The following is a 17080-nucleotide window of genomic DNA, read 5'->3' as shown; positions in this document are numbered from 1 at the left end:
CTGAAACTGGATAGGCCACTGACCCAAAGGAAAAACCAAATACCAATGTTCTGCTAAAAGAACATACAATAGCATGGCTCCTGTCAACAGTCTGCTACACCCACAGCTCAGCGCCATGCTTAGCCATCATCAGAGAAACTTCTTGCAATAGATGGGAGCTAATACAGAGACCCATGACTAGACAGACAAGGTGCAAACAGTGAGAGATTTCATAGTTCTCAATCCTAAATGATATGTCTTCATCAAAGTCCTCCCCACCAGGGAGCTATACAGATGAAGCAGTAGAATGATTGTAAGATCCAGAGGGGATGGATGACTCCAAGAAAGCAGTGTCCACTAGACAAAACAGGATGGGTGCACACATGAACTCCCAGAGGGTGTGGCAACATGTCACAGGGTCAGCACGGGTTCAAGGAAGATGAGATCCCTGCACTGAAAAGAGCAAGTGGACACAGGCTCCCACTCATAAGCAAGAAGTTCAATACAACATATATACAACATGTATAAATATGCTTACAAAGGAAAAATTAGTTTTTGCCAGTGGTTCCTCACTGGGCATATTAACCAAGCTTCAGAGTAAGCCCCATGACTAGGAACATCTTGGCAAGACAAGCTCAACGATGTTTTTGTAGACTTCTTGTCTCATATTGCTCTTTTTTTTTCAGGATATTTTTTCGTTCTGTTGGTCTTTGGCTAGTACACTTTGTTTTCTGGTCTTGAGGTGGGAGCAGTGTTGTATGAGGTTCTGTGCTATTGGGGTTTTTTGGTATGTTTGTTTTTTAAAGAGAGAGGAAAAAAGGGTGTGGAGTTGGGTGGAGGATATGGGTGGAGAGATGGAAGAGGAGAAAATCACCATCAGGATATACTATATGAAAATGCACTTTCAAGTAAAAGTTTCTTAATTAAAAGCAATAGTCTTCTTCACTCCCGAAACTCTTTCCCAATACACAGGGGCATAGAAGAGACAACCAGCCAAGCTAGAGGAATGTTAGGTTAAAATTCAGGAGACTGGGGAAGCCTCCCGGAGGAGGTGATACAAGAATGGAGTCACTAGACAGATAGGTCACCAATTCTCTCAACAGAACCTGAAAGAGGGTCAGCAGGAGAAGAAAGTGAAATGTCGCCTACACATTTCAAACCCAAAGCTGCACCGAGCCACCGAGCTGCATGGAGATGTGACTCGATTATAGCTAAAATACACCCATTTGTCCGGAGTCTCACTTGCCCCCAAGCTGCCTCAGTCCAATAACATGCATCTCCACAGGACCACCAAGAGTCTGTTTAACAGGTAACCTGTGGAGGTGCACACCTGTAATCCTGGCACTTGGGAGATGGAAACAGAGGGTCCTCCTCAGCTACAAAATAAGTTCAAGGCCATCCTGGCCGACATGAGACCCTGTCCCAACAAAAGGGAAGGTGACTCACCACACCTATGGGAACACTCGGCTGTGTCAGACACCCCGGCTTCCCAAGCAGCAATACTGGCAGTTCAAATGCTTCAGAGAAATGCAAATCCTCCCTTCTTATCTTCAAAGCTAAATCATTACATTATTTTTTTTAAGAAATTAAATTAGAAAATACAGTAAAGGGAAAGCTTAGGATATAAGAAACATCACTGTCTGCATGCATGTTAATTGTGTCACCTGTTCAATCAGGGTACTAACATACAAAATGTCACAGCTGCGGGTAAGCCTGAGTGAGTAAAAGAGCATGGGAATTCTCACACAATGCTCAAAGTATCCTGTCATAGAACATACACGTATGCCAACTAACTGCTGTTTTAAATTTGTGCGGTGCTGAGAACTGAACCCCAGAGCTGCATACATTCTACACAAATACTCGACCACTGAGCTCCAGTCCAGGGAATGGCTGACAAAGCCAGTTTGGGAACAAGCTTCCAGTAAACATTCTAGAATCTTCCATATTCTTGGAAGTCCTCATGGCAGGGAGTCCACATATGCAGCCCTTCCTTAAGCCACCTCCACCAGAGGGGGGTGAGATTTCCAAACTTCCACTGATCTTTCCAAGAAGCACCAATGCTCTCCCTTAGCCTCAGGTCTGAGCAATTACAGAATGATCTTGCTTTTTATCCCGCAGCATTAGGCCAGAAGCTTTTTTTTTTTTCAGGAAGCAAGTGGCTATCTTTTTTTCTATAGTAAGAGCTAGAGTTTCAAAGAGATAATGGAGCTGAACTGAAATAGCAAAGCCATTCTTGCCATTTGTTAATATTACATGGATCCTCATCTTTCAAAATGATGTAAGCTGGCTGGGCCCAATGTGGTCTCACCCTTCAGCCCACATAGAAGGATGCAGCAGGCAGAGAACCAAGGACTGTGCAAGGTACTGATGCACCAGGCCTCCTGTTTTTTGCTTATCCTCTCCATCCGCTACAGCAATGGGACCCAAAATAAAGCTCACAGTGACCACAAATTAGGCCAAGGCAATGGACATGCACTATAACACAGCAGACAGTTCAGTGTCAAAACCACCACGATCCCATCCTTACTGCAAGAGAGCAACACATATCAAGCAAGTCAAGATGCTGCCAAAGCTGGACTCTTCGCAATGGCCAACAAACGCAAGATGTCTGCAGCACCTCTTCTGCCTTGATGCATCCTCCCCAGCCTGTGCTCCAAGCACAGACAACAGTCTCCAGGCCCAGGAAGCCATCCACCACCTTTAAATCCTCTGGACAGCTCCTCTGATTGATGGTCAGCTGGGAAAGCCTGCCTGGCTCTCTCGCACTCATAGACCTAGCCCATCACTCCTTGCTTCATTCATCAAGCATTTCTGGAGTACCTGCTGTGTTCCAGACACTATATGGATACTGCACAGCTATGGTTCTCCTGGCATCTGAATGAGAAAGAGGGGTTACTGGATTAAAAATAATAAATAATTAATTAATTACAGCCTCCGGTTAATAGATAGTTAATTAATTAACAAACTAATTACAGCCTGTGTGATCTGTGCCTTGAAGAAAAGGCCAGTTTCACAGAGTGGGGTAGAAAGAGAAGGCTTTTCATAGGCTGTGATGGTGATGTCTGAGGTGACTCTTGGCCATTAAGTGCAAGGACTACAGGTGGAAATGAGCGGGGAAGAGGAAACAGACAGGCAGGAAGACATGACTGCTCAGGTTCAAGCAGTGGAACTTATTCAGCATCGCTTGGATGCTGCTGCGTGCACGGAAAAGATCCATGCTACCCCACCCTGAAACTGTCAGGGTGCTGGGGGGAGAGAAGTGGTTCCCAGTGCCCCCCCCAGCAGTCCCTTAGGGCTCTGTGGCCCTGGCCCGGGGTGGGGGGATCACCAAGCCTTATGATCAGAGTCAACCCTTGTATGGCCCACGGAGGAATGCAGGACACCACCACCATTAAGTCCTCGGAGGGTCTGAATAAAGTCACCCTCAAGCTACAGAAGTGTTGCATTCCACTTAGAAAGAATCTTCAAACGCCAGATTAGTTTCTACCAATTAAAAACGACGAAAACTTAAATTCTGGAATTAAAAAAAAAAATCTTGCAATTGTGATCCAACATTCACACGTGGTGACAACTGTCTGGATGTGGAAATGGGAGCACCCTGTGAGAGGGACCCAGGCAATGGGGTTTGTGACCACGGTGCTGAGTTTACAGTCTGGCTTTACAGCTGAGTGAATGAAGTAGGTGTCACACAAATTCAAGGCTGAAAGCAACCCATGATTAAACGGGCCATTCAACTGGACGTGATGAGCGAGGAGCGCAAGTGTGAGCAAAGTCTGAACGCAAACAGGGGAATGACCCAGAAATGAGGGACGAGGGAGAAATGTTTATAACACTCCCGGCACAAGAATTCTTACTAATCGTGTACCTTTTGAGTGCTAAGGGCTCATGATCCATACAGAGTCAAAAGTGACTCCAAATTAAAAACATGAATGGATATTAGAGTCACCACATGGAAAATGGGCTTCGAAGTCCTGAAAGCACCTCCACAGCTGATAAGGGAACTGCAGCACGCCTCCTGGGAGGTTCTCATCTGCTTTACCAGACCCAGCAGAAAGAACTGTGTCTGCAAACTTTCTGAGCCAAGACCCTGACAGGTGATCTTTATGTGCCGAGGTGGGGGTGGAATTTTCTGAGACTCTCCTCCCGGGAGCGCAGTTTCTTAGCAAACTTAGCAACTGTCAGAAAACTTACACAAGCCGTTGACATCCAGCATACTAGAGATGCCCCTGTCACTCATGTCCACTTCCGGCTGGTTCTTCTCCCTGCTCTCCTCCACCAGCTTCTTCAGTGACTTGGACATGTTCTGTAGCAAAGGACAACAAAGCACGTGGGCAATGGCAAGAGTGTGTGGGAGTGGGGGTGGGGGCAGGAAGGGTAGAGGCCTGGGCTGGACTCTCCAGGGCTGCGTGGGGGAGAGTGGGCATCCCCGCGGAGTCCTTAGTGGGGGGACCCGGACCCTGCGCACTCACCGCAGAGGGCAACACCCGGCGGGTGTGCGTAGGAGCCCGCAGGGGAAACTCGGGTGGCAAGCGATGAACTGGATCAACCAAAAACAGGATCCCGGAGGAGGAACACACCCTGTCCCAGCGATCGCGCAGGCGCACACCAAATCCGGCCAACCCCACGCCCCTCCCGGCCTGACACTTCCCAAATTAGGAGAACTGTTTCCCAGCCCTGGCTCCCGGCGAGGCTCTGCCCACAGAAGAATGTGGACCCCGAGGCCGGCCAATCATACACGTCTTAGGGACAGAGACTCCGCCCCACGCTGAGGAACACCCATCTTCCTTGGGTTTGGAACTTGCATTGGACCAAACAGGTAGGCGCGGTCTAGATCTTGCGCATGCTCAGTAGGCTAGCTGAAAAACAAAGCTCTGTGGGCGGAAGCAGGGAATTTTCAGAGCGGGATGCTGGAAAAGAGGGAAACGTTAGGAGAACAGCTTGTGTTTAGGGATTTGGAGTTGAGACTTGGGAAATCCGGAAGTCAGTTATTCTTCGTCCTGCGTCTTTCATTACTGATCCCCTCGCACGGAGGGTTGTTACCCTGAGTTCCTCCTGTGTCTCTGCGGCTGCCACAGACCTGGCAGAGGTATGAGGCTTGGGTTATGATCATGTTTCTAAAGGCAAGAATTCGGCCAGAAACTTGCGTCCTCGGCTGGAGGCTCACTGTACCCTCGCTATTTTGTCCCCACTTCCGCCCCCAACACCGACCTTTTGGTCTTGAGCAACAGGGTTAGATGCTAACAGTAAACTTCATGTCAGAGTTAACAGAGTTAACGGTTACACGCGTGCACAGTGAGATCGTGATAGATAGATGATAGATGAGAGAGAGAGAGAGAGAGAGAGAGAGAGAGAGAGAGAGAGAGAGAGAGAGAGAGAGAGAGAGAGAGAGAGAGAGAGAGAGAAACAGACTGATTTCTGGCAAACCCAATGACTCGATCTTGATGGCCCCAGCAATAGCTTGCCTCTCATTCAAACATCTATTCTTACTGGCAGTTTCACACTATGAAACAGGGACTGATAACCAGAATTATTCTCCTGATGTTAGGTACATGACAGACAGACAGATGAGTTTAGAGACACATATAAGCAGTGATCCAGTGGGGTGATAGAAGAGAGTTCTGCCCTTTGAATCCGAAAGCAGAAATTTCTCCTAAAAGCATACTTCAGATGAAAAGATGGCACTTGTGCTGGCGACCTGCAGTGCCATGGCTCTTCACATCTCAGGTAGACATTTGTTGAGAGCACCGAGCAGATAGTTCAGAGACCCCTGCTGCCTATGGGCGTGTGGGATGTTTCGCTGTAATCGGACAGAAATTAGGAATTTGGGGGAAATACTGCTAAAATTCCATCTTCCCCAGTGCAGCCTGTTGATATAGATGGTTGGCTGGGTAATATGGAGTCTGTCTGCTTTCTCCACTTAAGGTTGCTACTTTTCCCTTCACATTTTAAAGGCTACCAGGCAGGATAGTGTGGAATTATGTAAGTAAGCCTCCCTTTACTTTCAAGTCAACACCCGTTTATGATTTTCCAGCTTTATCATTTCATAGTTGTTTACTAGGTGCCAATCTATTATATATCCATTTCTTGATTCATCGATATTTTTGTACATTTTTTTTTATTCTTCTCTCACACAATCCATTCTGACTGCAGCCTCCCCTCCTACCAGCCTCTCCTCGCCTCTCCTCCAGATCCACTGCTCCTCCATTTCTCTTCAGAAAAGAGCAGGTTTCCCAGTGGTATCAAATGAGCATGGCATAACAAGATTCGGTAAGACTCGGCACGAACCCTCATATCAAGGCTGGACAAGGCAACCCAGTAGGGGGAAAGGGATCACCCAAGCAGGCGAGAGTCCGAGACATCCCCACTCCCATTGTTAGGCTCCAACAAAAACCCCAAGCTGAACAACCACAGCATGGACGGAGAGGCCTAGCACAGACTCACGCAAGCCCTGCGATTGTTGCTTCAGCCGCTGTAAGTCCCTCTGAGCCCAGCACATTAATATTTTAATGCTTTCGAAAAGTCGCTGCCATTTCTTCCTCTATCCTTTTCCGAGGGTGATAGTTTCACTGTATAAGCTGATAGCATCTGGGCCCTTGTGAATCCTTGAGTGCTGGTATAACAAAGTGCCATGGACTGGGCGGTTTAAACAAGACAAACTTACCTTCCCACCGTTGTGAAGGCTGAAAGCACAAAGCCAGCCGCAGGAAGATTTGGTTTCTTCTAGTCTCCTCTCCTTAGCCTGCAGACTACTGCTTCTCTCTGTACCCTCCCACTGCTCCTCCCCCAGGGGAGTGCAGCCGCAATACAGCTTAGGAGCACAACAGGTCTGTGGGATCGGACCTTCCCCTTCTTTCTCAAATACATGTGAGATCTCGCAGACATCCCCTTAACAGATGTCTCATGGATATCTTCTTCACAGCTTTGAAGATAATACTTTTAACCTTCCCTCCTTTGGCTAACTGGGTTTGTTTGAAAGGTCTCTTCTTTTTCTTGCAGGTGAGAGTCTTTCTGGTAATTGGTCTTAGTTGGCATTTCATGTTCAAGCCTAAGGATCTGAGCTGATTTTTCTCGATGATTTGTGTGGCTGCCTGGCCCTCTCTCACTGCTTTCTTTGTGCGTGTTTGTTTCCGTCTACGTCTGCATTCATTTTCCCTGGGTCATTTCTTAAATGTCTTTAGAGGCAAGAGCACAGTTTTGTGCAGAAAGTCATCCCCAGGCTGCCTTTGCTGGTGCAGGGGAATGGCAGTTATGAGTGTCAAGGGTTCCACTTCCTGCCTTGCTTTCTCTGCTGTACCTGCCAGCAGACAACTCCTGGGCCAGCAATTCCCATTCCTGTTGTGCTTCTCTCTTGAAATTATCTGGGGAAACAATTCCCTTTATTTGTCAGTACATTTCCATTCACTTCCTCAATTTTCTAGAAATTGGTTTTGACTCTTGAGAGAAGAAAAAAATAAACTGCTTTTTGCTATTCTTACAACATTCACCACATTGTACTTCCAAAACTTAATGGAGGGGCCGTTCCCATGTCCCAAACGATCCTCCAGCAGACATCTGCTGTGTCCTGCAATTTATTTGAATTCTGACACTGTACAACTGCAGTTAACATCAGATCAGATCTGACAAATGGTGGTGGCAGGGGGGAGGATGGGAGGAGGGAGGGGCTTAGTGCATCCACTAGACCCCTCCACTCCAGGTGCCAAATCTCAAGTAATAAACAAGTTGTCACCAAAGCTGCCAAGCAGCGACTATACGCAAGACTGCCAAATCCACTTCCTCTAGTTAAGTTAATTTCTAGGACTGTATGCAGAAAACACACTTACTGGTTTGTTACCCTGGTCATTTGAATCTGGAATGACACCCACAGGCTCATTTATGTCTGAGCGCTTGATAACCCACTGATGGTGCCATTTCAGACAGCGAAGGTCCAGCTTGTAGGATGAGAACAGTAGAGGTAGTCATAACTAAAGCCTGGTTTCTGGTTCCTGTCAGGCTTGCTCTGCTTCTCGGCCCACCAGAAGATGGGCATCCCCTGTTCCACCTGAATTTTCCTTGCCACTACTGTCTGAGACACTCTGAAACCATGAGCCGAAATAAATTCCCACCTCTCCTGAGGTATTTCTGTCAGACATTTTGTCAAGGTGATGTGAAGGAAATTAATACAATTAGGGCATTAAAATGTAAAATAAAAGTGCAGATGAACAGCCTAATGAGGGACAAGGACAAGGTTATACAGGAAAAGGTTTGGAAGAGTCTGAAAAATAGGCTGGAAGTGGGAACCCAGTTGTCTGCGTCTGTGGATGTGCTTACCAACAAGGAAGCTCTGTGAACCCAGTGCTTTGGGAGGTAGTCCATGAAGGCCTTAAGCTCACTGGGTAGTCAACGCTGGGTTTGAACTTGTGACAGTCATGCTGCCCAAATCCTTAAGTGCTAGGATTATAATAGTGCATGATTTTTTCACCCCACTTAACACCATCAGATTTTCCAATGGAGGGGCAGGGAAGATGGTTCAGTGGTTAAGAGCACTTGCTGTTCTTGCAGAGGACTGAAATTCACATTCCAGCACCCATGTTGGGCAGCTCACAGCAATCTGTAATTCCAGCTAAGGCGATCAGATGCCTTCTTGTTTCCAAAGTTACCAGCATACACATGTATGTACACACTCACATACACAGAAATAGAAGATAGATAGATAGAGAGATAGATAGATTGATCGATAGAGCTTTAAAATTTTCCAAATGGGTCTATGGCTATATCAACAACAATATTTAATAAGTCCTACCTAGCCCTTTGGGCCGGGTATGAGACTCTTTCCCATGGTTACATGGATTATAATCACAACCCTGTCACTGTGAGTCCATATCTGTTCTCTATAACTCATGTTTCTCGTCTCTCAAGTGGGAGTGATGGCTCTGGCTGTTCCAGGGAGTTATTCCCGTCCTGTGGGGAGTGTTTGTGCCCGGCACAGCACAAGGGCTGCACTACACTTCTCTCCCTGGAGCTCTGTGGGAGACTTTGGAAGACAATTTTTCCTGTTAGCTAGAGTTTAAACGAAATAGGAAGTTATGAGTAGTAAAACCTGCATCTATGGCCTTTCCTGATCTCACACTGTCATTAACCTGTATTTCCCTTGGGGTGTTTGTCACAAGAATACCTAAAGCCACAACAGGTTCCACTGGGTCTGCGTTAGTCGAGGTTTCTATTGATGTGGTGAGTACCATGACTGAAAGCAAACTTGGGAAGTTTATTTCATCTTACAATTCCTATAATTCTCGGTGACTCTTCAGCAGCAAGGGAGATTAAGACAAAAAGCTGGAGGCAGGAGAGCATGGAGGAGAAGCTGCTTCCTGGCTGGCCCCCTGTGGCTCACTTAGCCTGCTTTCTTACACCATCCAGCCACCTGCCCAGGGTGCATCACTCAGGGTGATCTGAGACCCCTACGTCAATCATACTCAAGGGACCTCCAGGCAGCCCTTTGGCAGGGTTTTCTCCATTGAGGCCCCTCTTCTCAGATAACTCTAGTTTGTCAGGTACACACCACCCACATCACACACACACACACACACACACACACACAATCAACCAGGAGAGTGTCTTAAGAGAGTCTCTGGGTCTCTAGGAAAGGGATTCCCAGATAGTCCCTAAAGGCCAAATGTAGCCACTCGGGCCAGATGGTGCACTTAATCTTGAATATTAAAAGCAAGCTCAAGTCTAGTTGGTTGGGGCATAGGAGGGGGAGAGAGGTCAGAGGGCAGTGGAAGACCAGTTCCCTCCAATCCCACCCCTGACCCAGACTATAAGGGAATAGGTTGGATCCCAGAGGACCAGAAAGCTGCCCCTGATTCTGCATTAAGCTGCTTATTGCTGGACCATGAGGAGGCAGCAAGAGGAAGTGGTGCTCATGCAAGAGATTGTGTTTTCTGACCAGCCTCATCTCAGATAGGATGCTGTAAGTTCCCATTTTTCCCTCAAGTAAGTGGCTTATCTATGACCTTGGGTTTGTCTCAGTTCTGCATAAGCAGACACTTGCTTTTATCTACATTTTATTTTATTTTTTGAACTACATTTGTACTTCCTTTGAGTTCCTTCAGAGTCATACAGAGTACAACTTTCCATTAACTCCAAATAAGGCTGCCTGCCTCTCCACCTTGTGCTCATTCACTTTACATTATGACAATATGGGCTTCCATTTGGGGGCCTGGAAGGAGTGTGTGTGTGTATCAACTAATATTTTCAATTAATATCAACTAATTATTTGCCTGCCAGTGTTTTGATGGCAATAATGCTTTAGGGTAAGCACTTTGGGAATGAGAAGAAAAACAAAACAAAACAAAACAAAAACATGCCCTTTGCTCTAAGGAGTTGATGTAATATAACTTTCACCAGATAAGAATATGGAGGCAGATTGTGGCAGTATACTCCTGAAATCTAGCACATGGAGGCAGAGGCTGGAAGATTTTAGTTTGAGGATATAGGATAAGTTGAAGTCAACACTGTCTACACATAAAGACTCTATGGAAAAAAGAAAGTGGAAAGAAATGAGAAAAAATAAGTTAAGAGGGGAGAGCAGAAAATATTAGGAAAAGGGGATGAGGGAAGACAAGAGAAAGAATGAGGTAGGGGAGGATGGGGAAGGGAGGGGAGGGGAGCTGTGTTTTGATTCACTCAAGAACCCAGGCAAGGTGGAACTGGGAAGTTTGCAATGTGAAGTAGGGATACATCAGCTGATGGAGGCCTGTCTTCATTTTCTCCTCAGTGTGTTTAGTTCATGACAACTGATAGACATTCAATAAACATTTATAAATGAGTGAATTATAAAGTGGAACCAGTCAACTGGGATGGGGCTTCCCTGGGAGAGACAGCTTTATCTCAGTTGGTTTCCACAGAACAATGGTATCTGTGAGAGCTCTTTCCACTCAGAGGGACTCACACTTTTCTAAGATGCATGCTAGTATGTCCAGGAAGTGTGACTATAGAATTGAAGAAAGCGTACTGGATATTGTCATGTAAAGTTGAAAACTTAATTTTTTTTTAAAAAAAGAAGGAAGGCTGTACAACATTTCCAAGGTAGCAATCCAGACCTGAAAGGACCCTTTTAGGTGCAGGGGCAGTAGCCACCCTGAAGACATAAACTCTGTGTGCACAGCAAAAGGAAAATGGACTCTGAGCTTTCAAGGGGTTCATCTCCACAAAGAAGACCATGGTTGTGCTTTGTTGTCTTTGTGCGGATGAATGCGGGATCTTGCTCTGCCTCCCTAAACGCATTGCAAAAGTGAAGAATGTGAGAGAGACTTCTGATATGAACGACATGAGAATGTCCTAACAGCCACACGAATCACTTCCAAATTCTGGTGGCCTTGCAATTCGTCCCTTGTTCCAGCTTGTCAAGACCCTTTGAATCTACCATATTATTCATAAACTGGAGATATATGCATAGCTAATGGAAGAAGGGCTATGTAAGGTGAGAGTATTCCATTGATGCAGCTATATCTTCTATACAGTAAGATGAAGCAACGCCCTCTCAGTCAGTGGGAGTCTTAAAGGCTTCATTTTGCATAGATAACATGTAGTAAGTTTCTTTCTGTGAAGTTGTCTGATCTTCTGGAAGCCACGGGGAACTCTGGGAAGCACTGTGAAAAGGAAGTAATAAGCACTTAGCCACCCTTCTGGAAAAGTAGGAACCATTCTATGAGATATTCCCATCCTCAACAAAGCTGCAAAGCTAGGATGCCTGAGGTGATGGTTTCTTGCAAGGCTACACACCCAAGGCAAATATATATGCAGCTTCAACATACCTCTGATTTAGAAACGTTATCTCCACTACTCAGAGACAATACAAGCTGGCATACACAAGCTTTTGTTCTGTGGGTCTGTGCATTTTTCCATACTTGATAATAAATAGAATTGTCTACAGTAAATATTCGTGGCTTAATTTGAATAGAAACATGTAGAATGTGGTTGATATTTAAAGCTTGGTCCTTCTTAGAGCATCATTTCTTTGAGAATTTGCTTTTATGAACAACTTTTAAACAAAAACATCAAATGTTTACAACCAAACATTCGTTGATTTTTTTGTCTGTTAGTAGTTTGAAGCAGGCGTGAAGGGTAACGAAAAGTTAACTAAGTTAACTTAAGACACACATATACTAAGAACTGATGACCTGTGTTCGTTGCAGGTGTCACTGTGGGGCTAGAAGTAGGACAGATGTCTCTACGGTAGTAATTGCGATGTGAACAGCACAGTATGGAGGTCAGCGGGGCTCCAGCAGTGTGCAAAGAGGGTATGCAAAGCTAAAGAGCCAAACAATCACTGCGCAATGCAGAATAGGGCTGGTTTTTCTGAAAACTTAATGTTTGAGTCTGCCATGCCTCCGCAGGCCCTTGGGTTTGAACAGTTAGTTGATGCTCAGCTGGTGTCGCTGTTTGGGGCAGCTGCAGAACCTTTGGTCCCCAGTTGGTGGATGGTCTGGGGAGGCCATAGAACTTTGGGCTGGAGGAACCAGTGCACTAGGGCTTAGTCTAAGTGCTCTGCTTCCTACTTTCTCTGCCAAGCTTGCGGTTCTGTGCATGTTCTTACTACATGGTCCGCTATGCCTTTTTCAGTGTGATGGGGAAAACCCTCTGAACCTGTGAGCAAAATAAACTTTTTCTTACAACAGACATGCAAAGGAAGAAAGAAGCATCCTTGGTGTACAGGAGTCTGGCTGTGACAAATACCTAACAGATGCAGCATAAATGAGAAAAGTTACAGGGACTGTGGAGCATGAATAAAGGTGAGTGGAGTGTGTGCCGAGATTTAACTGCTGGGATGGCACAGAGTCCTGGGAACCATCAGAGGGGAGACTCAGCGTGGCCAGGACCAGAAGCTGGAGAGCTTGTGATGGGGAACAGTTTCAGAGGTCACAGTAAATTCTTCTCCCTCAAGCCTCAGTAAAACACCAAATTGCAATGGGTTTAAAAATGAATACAACAGAACTGTACATGGTTTTCAGTAATGTTTATTACCCCTCCTTTGACTTTTGTTGTAGAAACAATACACCTATTTATATCCCTAACTTTTAAAAATGTACATCAATATGCCAGGAAAACCCTTTAAGGAACTTTTTAAAAGATGTCAGCCAAGTGGTATGTTCAGTAAGAATGGTATGTGCCACTGAGTTGAACAAAGCCAGGCGCTGTCTTCAGAACATTGAATGTACAAAATTGGTCCCACACTGTCTCTGATAAGGTCCGCAGAAGTTCAGGCCATGTTTGATGCCGCAGGGGATGGGATGAGAAAGTGAGAAAGGCACAGTTCTGGGCAGGGCCATGCGGCTGATTCAGGTCTCCCAATGTATCTCAAATCCCGAAAGCGTTGTCGTATACTCAGCATGAAATCTCACGAAGACCTGACTTGATGAGGCCCTAAAAGGGGCTATGTTGATGTCCTGAGGGGAGGAAGAAAAGCAAGGTTATTTTTTTAATTGAACATATTTCTAGACATATCAGTCTACTTGAAGGATTACCTATAAAACTCTGTTGAGGTTCTAATAGGTTCTAATAGTGAACCAATGTACATTTCTAGTAGTAATTTGCCAACAGGTAATACATTAATGAATACAGAAGAGTGCTTTTGGGGACAGAAGGCTGAGAGGTAACAGTTGAGGAGGTAATGATAAACTCTCAGTGGTCCTTCACTCCCTAGACATCTGACCTGAGTGTGAACAATTGTGTGCATCTTTACTGCGACATAAAGTGCAAGCAGATCCTCACACAACAGCCCTGCTAGCTACTGGAGGAGCATGCGTGACCCGATGTTTTCTGTTAGTGTTTTACTTGTTCTTCCTTTTATTCTTATGTTTTATATTATGGATTAACACTGTGAAATGTTAAATAAATTGCTGATGCCTTTCATTTAATCAAATAAGTGATAAAAATAATTACACATGGGAGGGAGTGTATTTTGAAAGCATCAGAGTATCCAGTTACAGGCTTGGATTTAAGGACACTTGGCCACATGGGGGAGTCATCTGCCTCCTGGGACCTCAGCCCTCCTTCATCTGCAAAGCCCAGAGTGAGCCGTTCTCCTTGCAGCGCAGGCTGTGGAATCAAATGGAGCTGGCTGCTTGGAAGGAGCCAGCTACACACAGGAGCCTGTGCTACACACAGGAGCCATACAATGATACCATGAAGTTACCTCTTTTATCCCGCGTGTAATAGCGACAGGGTGCCTACTGGTCCCAAGATCAAAATCTCCCCCCAAGTAACCACCTTCCTGTGGGAAGTGCGGTGATGTAGTTAGCCAAATGTTTCCTGCAGTGTCCGTTTGTTACTGTTTACAGCGCTGTAATTGTGAGAAGATGAGAACTCACTTTCCTTTGTTTAGTAATTCGTGCTGTGCAAAGGCACATGGAAAATGATACATCAAAAAGGTTCCTAAAGCAGTGTGGTAAGATGTTAATGGCAGATTGGCAAGTGATAAACAGTATAAAAATGCATATATGTGTACATACTCAAAGAAAGGTACTAGCAAGAAGATAGAAGATAGCAAGATAGCAAGAAGATAGAACTCTCAAGCTTTTAAATTTTTGATGTACTTTCTAATATTTCTAAAAATAAAATTTTACAACAAATTTTAAAATTGGTCAAGTGATATAACTCTTGCCCTAATTCAAAGGTCCATGTGAATAGAGAGGTTAGGGCTGATTGTTTCAGCGGTGACTGTAATATAACATATCTACCACTAGATGTCACGCATGCTCCCAAAAACCACTGAATTGCAACTTTGTGCTTTGCATGTGCCTATAGTTACCTTCATTGTTTAAAAATCTAATATGAAATGAAATATATGAAAATCTAATAATATTTGTTTTACTCACTATTCCGCAGAATGGTCCATAGGGTGGCGAGCGGTCGTCTGGACCATTATAGAGTATGAGGTAGTTGTGGTCACAGCCACCTGGAGGGTCGATGCTTACAAAGAGAAACCCGAGGCTAAGAGGCCTTCCAGAAGGAGCAATGATGGTCCATTCACAATGAGTGTTGTTTGGGTAGGCCTGAGGATAGTCAGGGCTGCTGAATATTCCGTGGTCACCCATAAGAGTCCCTCCACAGCCTAAAGGAGAGAGTGGGAAGAGGTTCCACTTAGCAAAATAGACACCCTCCAGCCTGCTTTCCTGTACATGCAGGCAACAGACAGGACAGCTTTTCTCTTCCTAAAAGGGCAGAGAATCTGTGAGAGTAGCCAGCGCAGAGCCTGCTCTTGGTTCAAAGCCCTCCAGGCCCATTTCCACTGGATATCGCTTTCCCTGAGGCTTGTAACCTGAGGCGACTTCCACCAGGATGGTTCTTTGCTAGCCTCAGGCTGGGAACAAACTGGAAAACAGCACAATAGTGGCCCAGAGAGAAGAGCCTCTATCTGTATGCTTCGAGCACATGCCAGGCAGAGTAGATAACAATGACAGCCAAAGTCAACTCAAGTTCTGTGGCTCACCCAGACTGATATGACAGCTTAGATGCTACAGTAAAACTAACTCTTTCAAGAGAAAACCTATGCAACTCCTAAATCTAGTGATGACTTTACCAGGGTCTCCTATGTAAAACAGGGACAGGGTGCCTATGGATCCCAAGGTCAAAATCTCTCTCCAAGTAACAAACTTTCTGTGTAAAGATATAGTTAGCCAACTGTTTCCTGGAGCTGTGGTAGTGAAAAGCATGTTTCAAGTCAAAGATCTTTAGATATTTATTTGGTTTGTTCACTTAGGTGCCAAGGCTGCCATTAGACTAGACATCCAAGGGGATCTAGAAGAAACAGCCCAGGGTAGCTGTGGTTGCGCAACAAGATCTTCACACGTTATTTCCTGTTGATTGCTTTTGTTTACCTTTTGTTCTTCCTCTCTTTTAATTTTTATTTTGTTCAAGGTCACGTCTTTTCTTACAACAGACATGTGAGGGAAGAAAGAAGCATCCTTTGTGTACAGGAGTCTGGCTGTGACAACACCCAACAGATGCAGCATAAATGAGAAAAGTCACAGGGACATTCTAGGAGTGTGGAGCCATGAATAAAAGTCAGTGGAGGGTGGGGCGAGATTAGACTGTAGGTTTTCAGATATTGTCTATCTCTCACAAAGGTGGCCCTGCTTTCTTGAGCTGAATGTGCTCACATGACTTGTATATCCTCCTAGTTCATAAATGGCCGACCACCAATTCAGGAGGATATTGATCACCCCGGAGAAGGAATTGTGACACCGGACTAGCACCACAGGACAGGAACCACGAGGCCCAGCTGCTCATATACACATCGTGTGGCATCATCAGCCATGCCGACATGCGCGCAGTTGGCTGCTCATCTGTGCAGTCAGCTACTCGTGTGCGCACACAGATGTGTTCCTGCTTTGGCCTTTTCGCACTTTCATTCACTAAACTCTCAAAGAGAATCCCTTGGTGACCAAGCCAGAAGACCAAGAGAAAGTGTATATGGGAATGTTTACAGTGTTTACATTCTCAGGCCTTCTATACGTACTATGCAGTTTTTTATGACACAGAAATGAGAAATAATTGTAGAGTTTTGAAAAATCAGCACTTTCTCCACTTTAGCTGATACTGTAATAATTATCATTAATGATCTGTAGCCATTTAGAAGCCTCATTCTGCCTTCTGATTGTTGAAAAATTATGTACTCGTGTGAAAGTAGTCTAATTTATTATGCTGAGTATTTTTTCAAGTAGTACAGAAGTATTTAACATACCATTCTTGCTTAGATCTTCCAGTAACTTAGAGAGTGCCTAAGGAAATATGTGGCTGTTTTTTATATGTAAATCTTAGTAAGTTTATCTCAACTTACTCAGTCCAGAGCCCTAGACTTGCTTTCATTTCCTTGCATTTTAAAAATTGTCTAATTGTTGTATTTAAAATGAGGTTTATACACTAACATACTCAATAGCTGTTTTTCTATCAACTTCTGTTAACTACAAACTCCTATTTATTTATATAAACCAAACAAGTTAAGAACATTTACCTACAAAGTTATAATGCTTATGTACAATATTAAAGGAAGTTGTGAACTAAACGACAGTATTTCAAGTCTGCAACTATGATAACATAATAAACTAAAAGAAGTCATTAT

General features: G+C 44.8%; 2 protein-coding genes across 4 annotated transcripts in view; both read right to left on the bottom strand.

Moving 5' to 3' along the window:
• Rsu1 (Ras suppressor protein 1) overlaps positions 1-4656 on the bottom strand; it is a 173902-nt gene extending 169246 nt beyond the window's left edge. Inside the window, exons 1-2 of one of the 2 annotated variants that reach the window (XM_060372329.1) lie at positions 4449-4656; positions 4171-4282 (exon numbers count right to left, since the gene is read on the bottom strand). In XM_060372329.1, the coding sequence (XP_060228312.1) occupies positions 4171-4279 (109 nt within the window). In that variant the 5' untranslated portion in view covers positions 4280-4282; positions 4449-4656. The remainder of the gene's footprint in view (positions 1-4170; positions 4283-4448) is intronic. The other variant, XM_021648483.2, reaches the window with a different exon arrangement.
• Positions 4657-12958: 8302 nt separating this feature from the next.
• Cubn (cubilin) overlaps positions 12959-17080 on the bottom strand; it is a 209521-nt gene continuing 205399 nt past the window's right edge. For both annotated transcript variants that reach the window (XM_021648484.1, XM_021648485.1), the window contains exons 66-67: positions 14835-15070; positions 12959-13403 (exon numbers count right to left, since the gene is read on the bottom strand). In XM_021648484.1, the coding sequence (XP_021504159.1) occupies positions 13296-13403; positions 14835-15070 (344 nt within the window). In that variant the 3' untranslated portion in view covers positions 12959-13295. The remainder of the gene's footprint in view (positions 13404-14834; positions 15071-17080) is intronic.

Source organism: Meriones unguiculatus, chromosome 19 (genome assembly GCF_030254825.1).
Source record: "Meriones unguiculatus strain TT.TT164.6M chromosome 19, Bangor_MerUng_6.1, whole genome shotgun sequence".
NCBI lineage: Eukaryota > Metazoa > Chordata > Mammalia > Rodentia > Muridae > Meriones > Meriones unguiculatus.
This window is presented reverse-complemented; position numbering and strand designations above follow the sequence as displayed.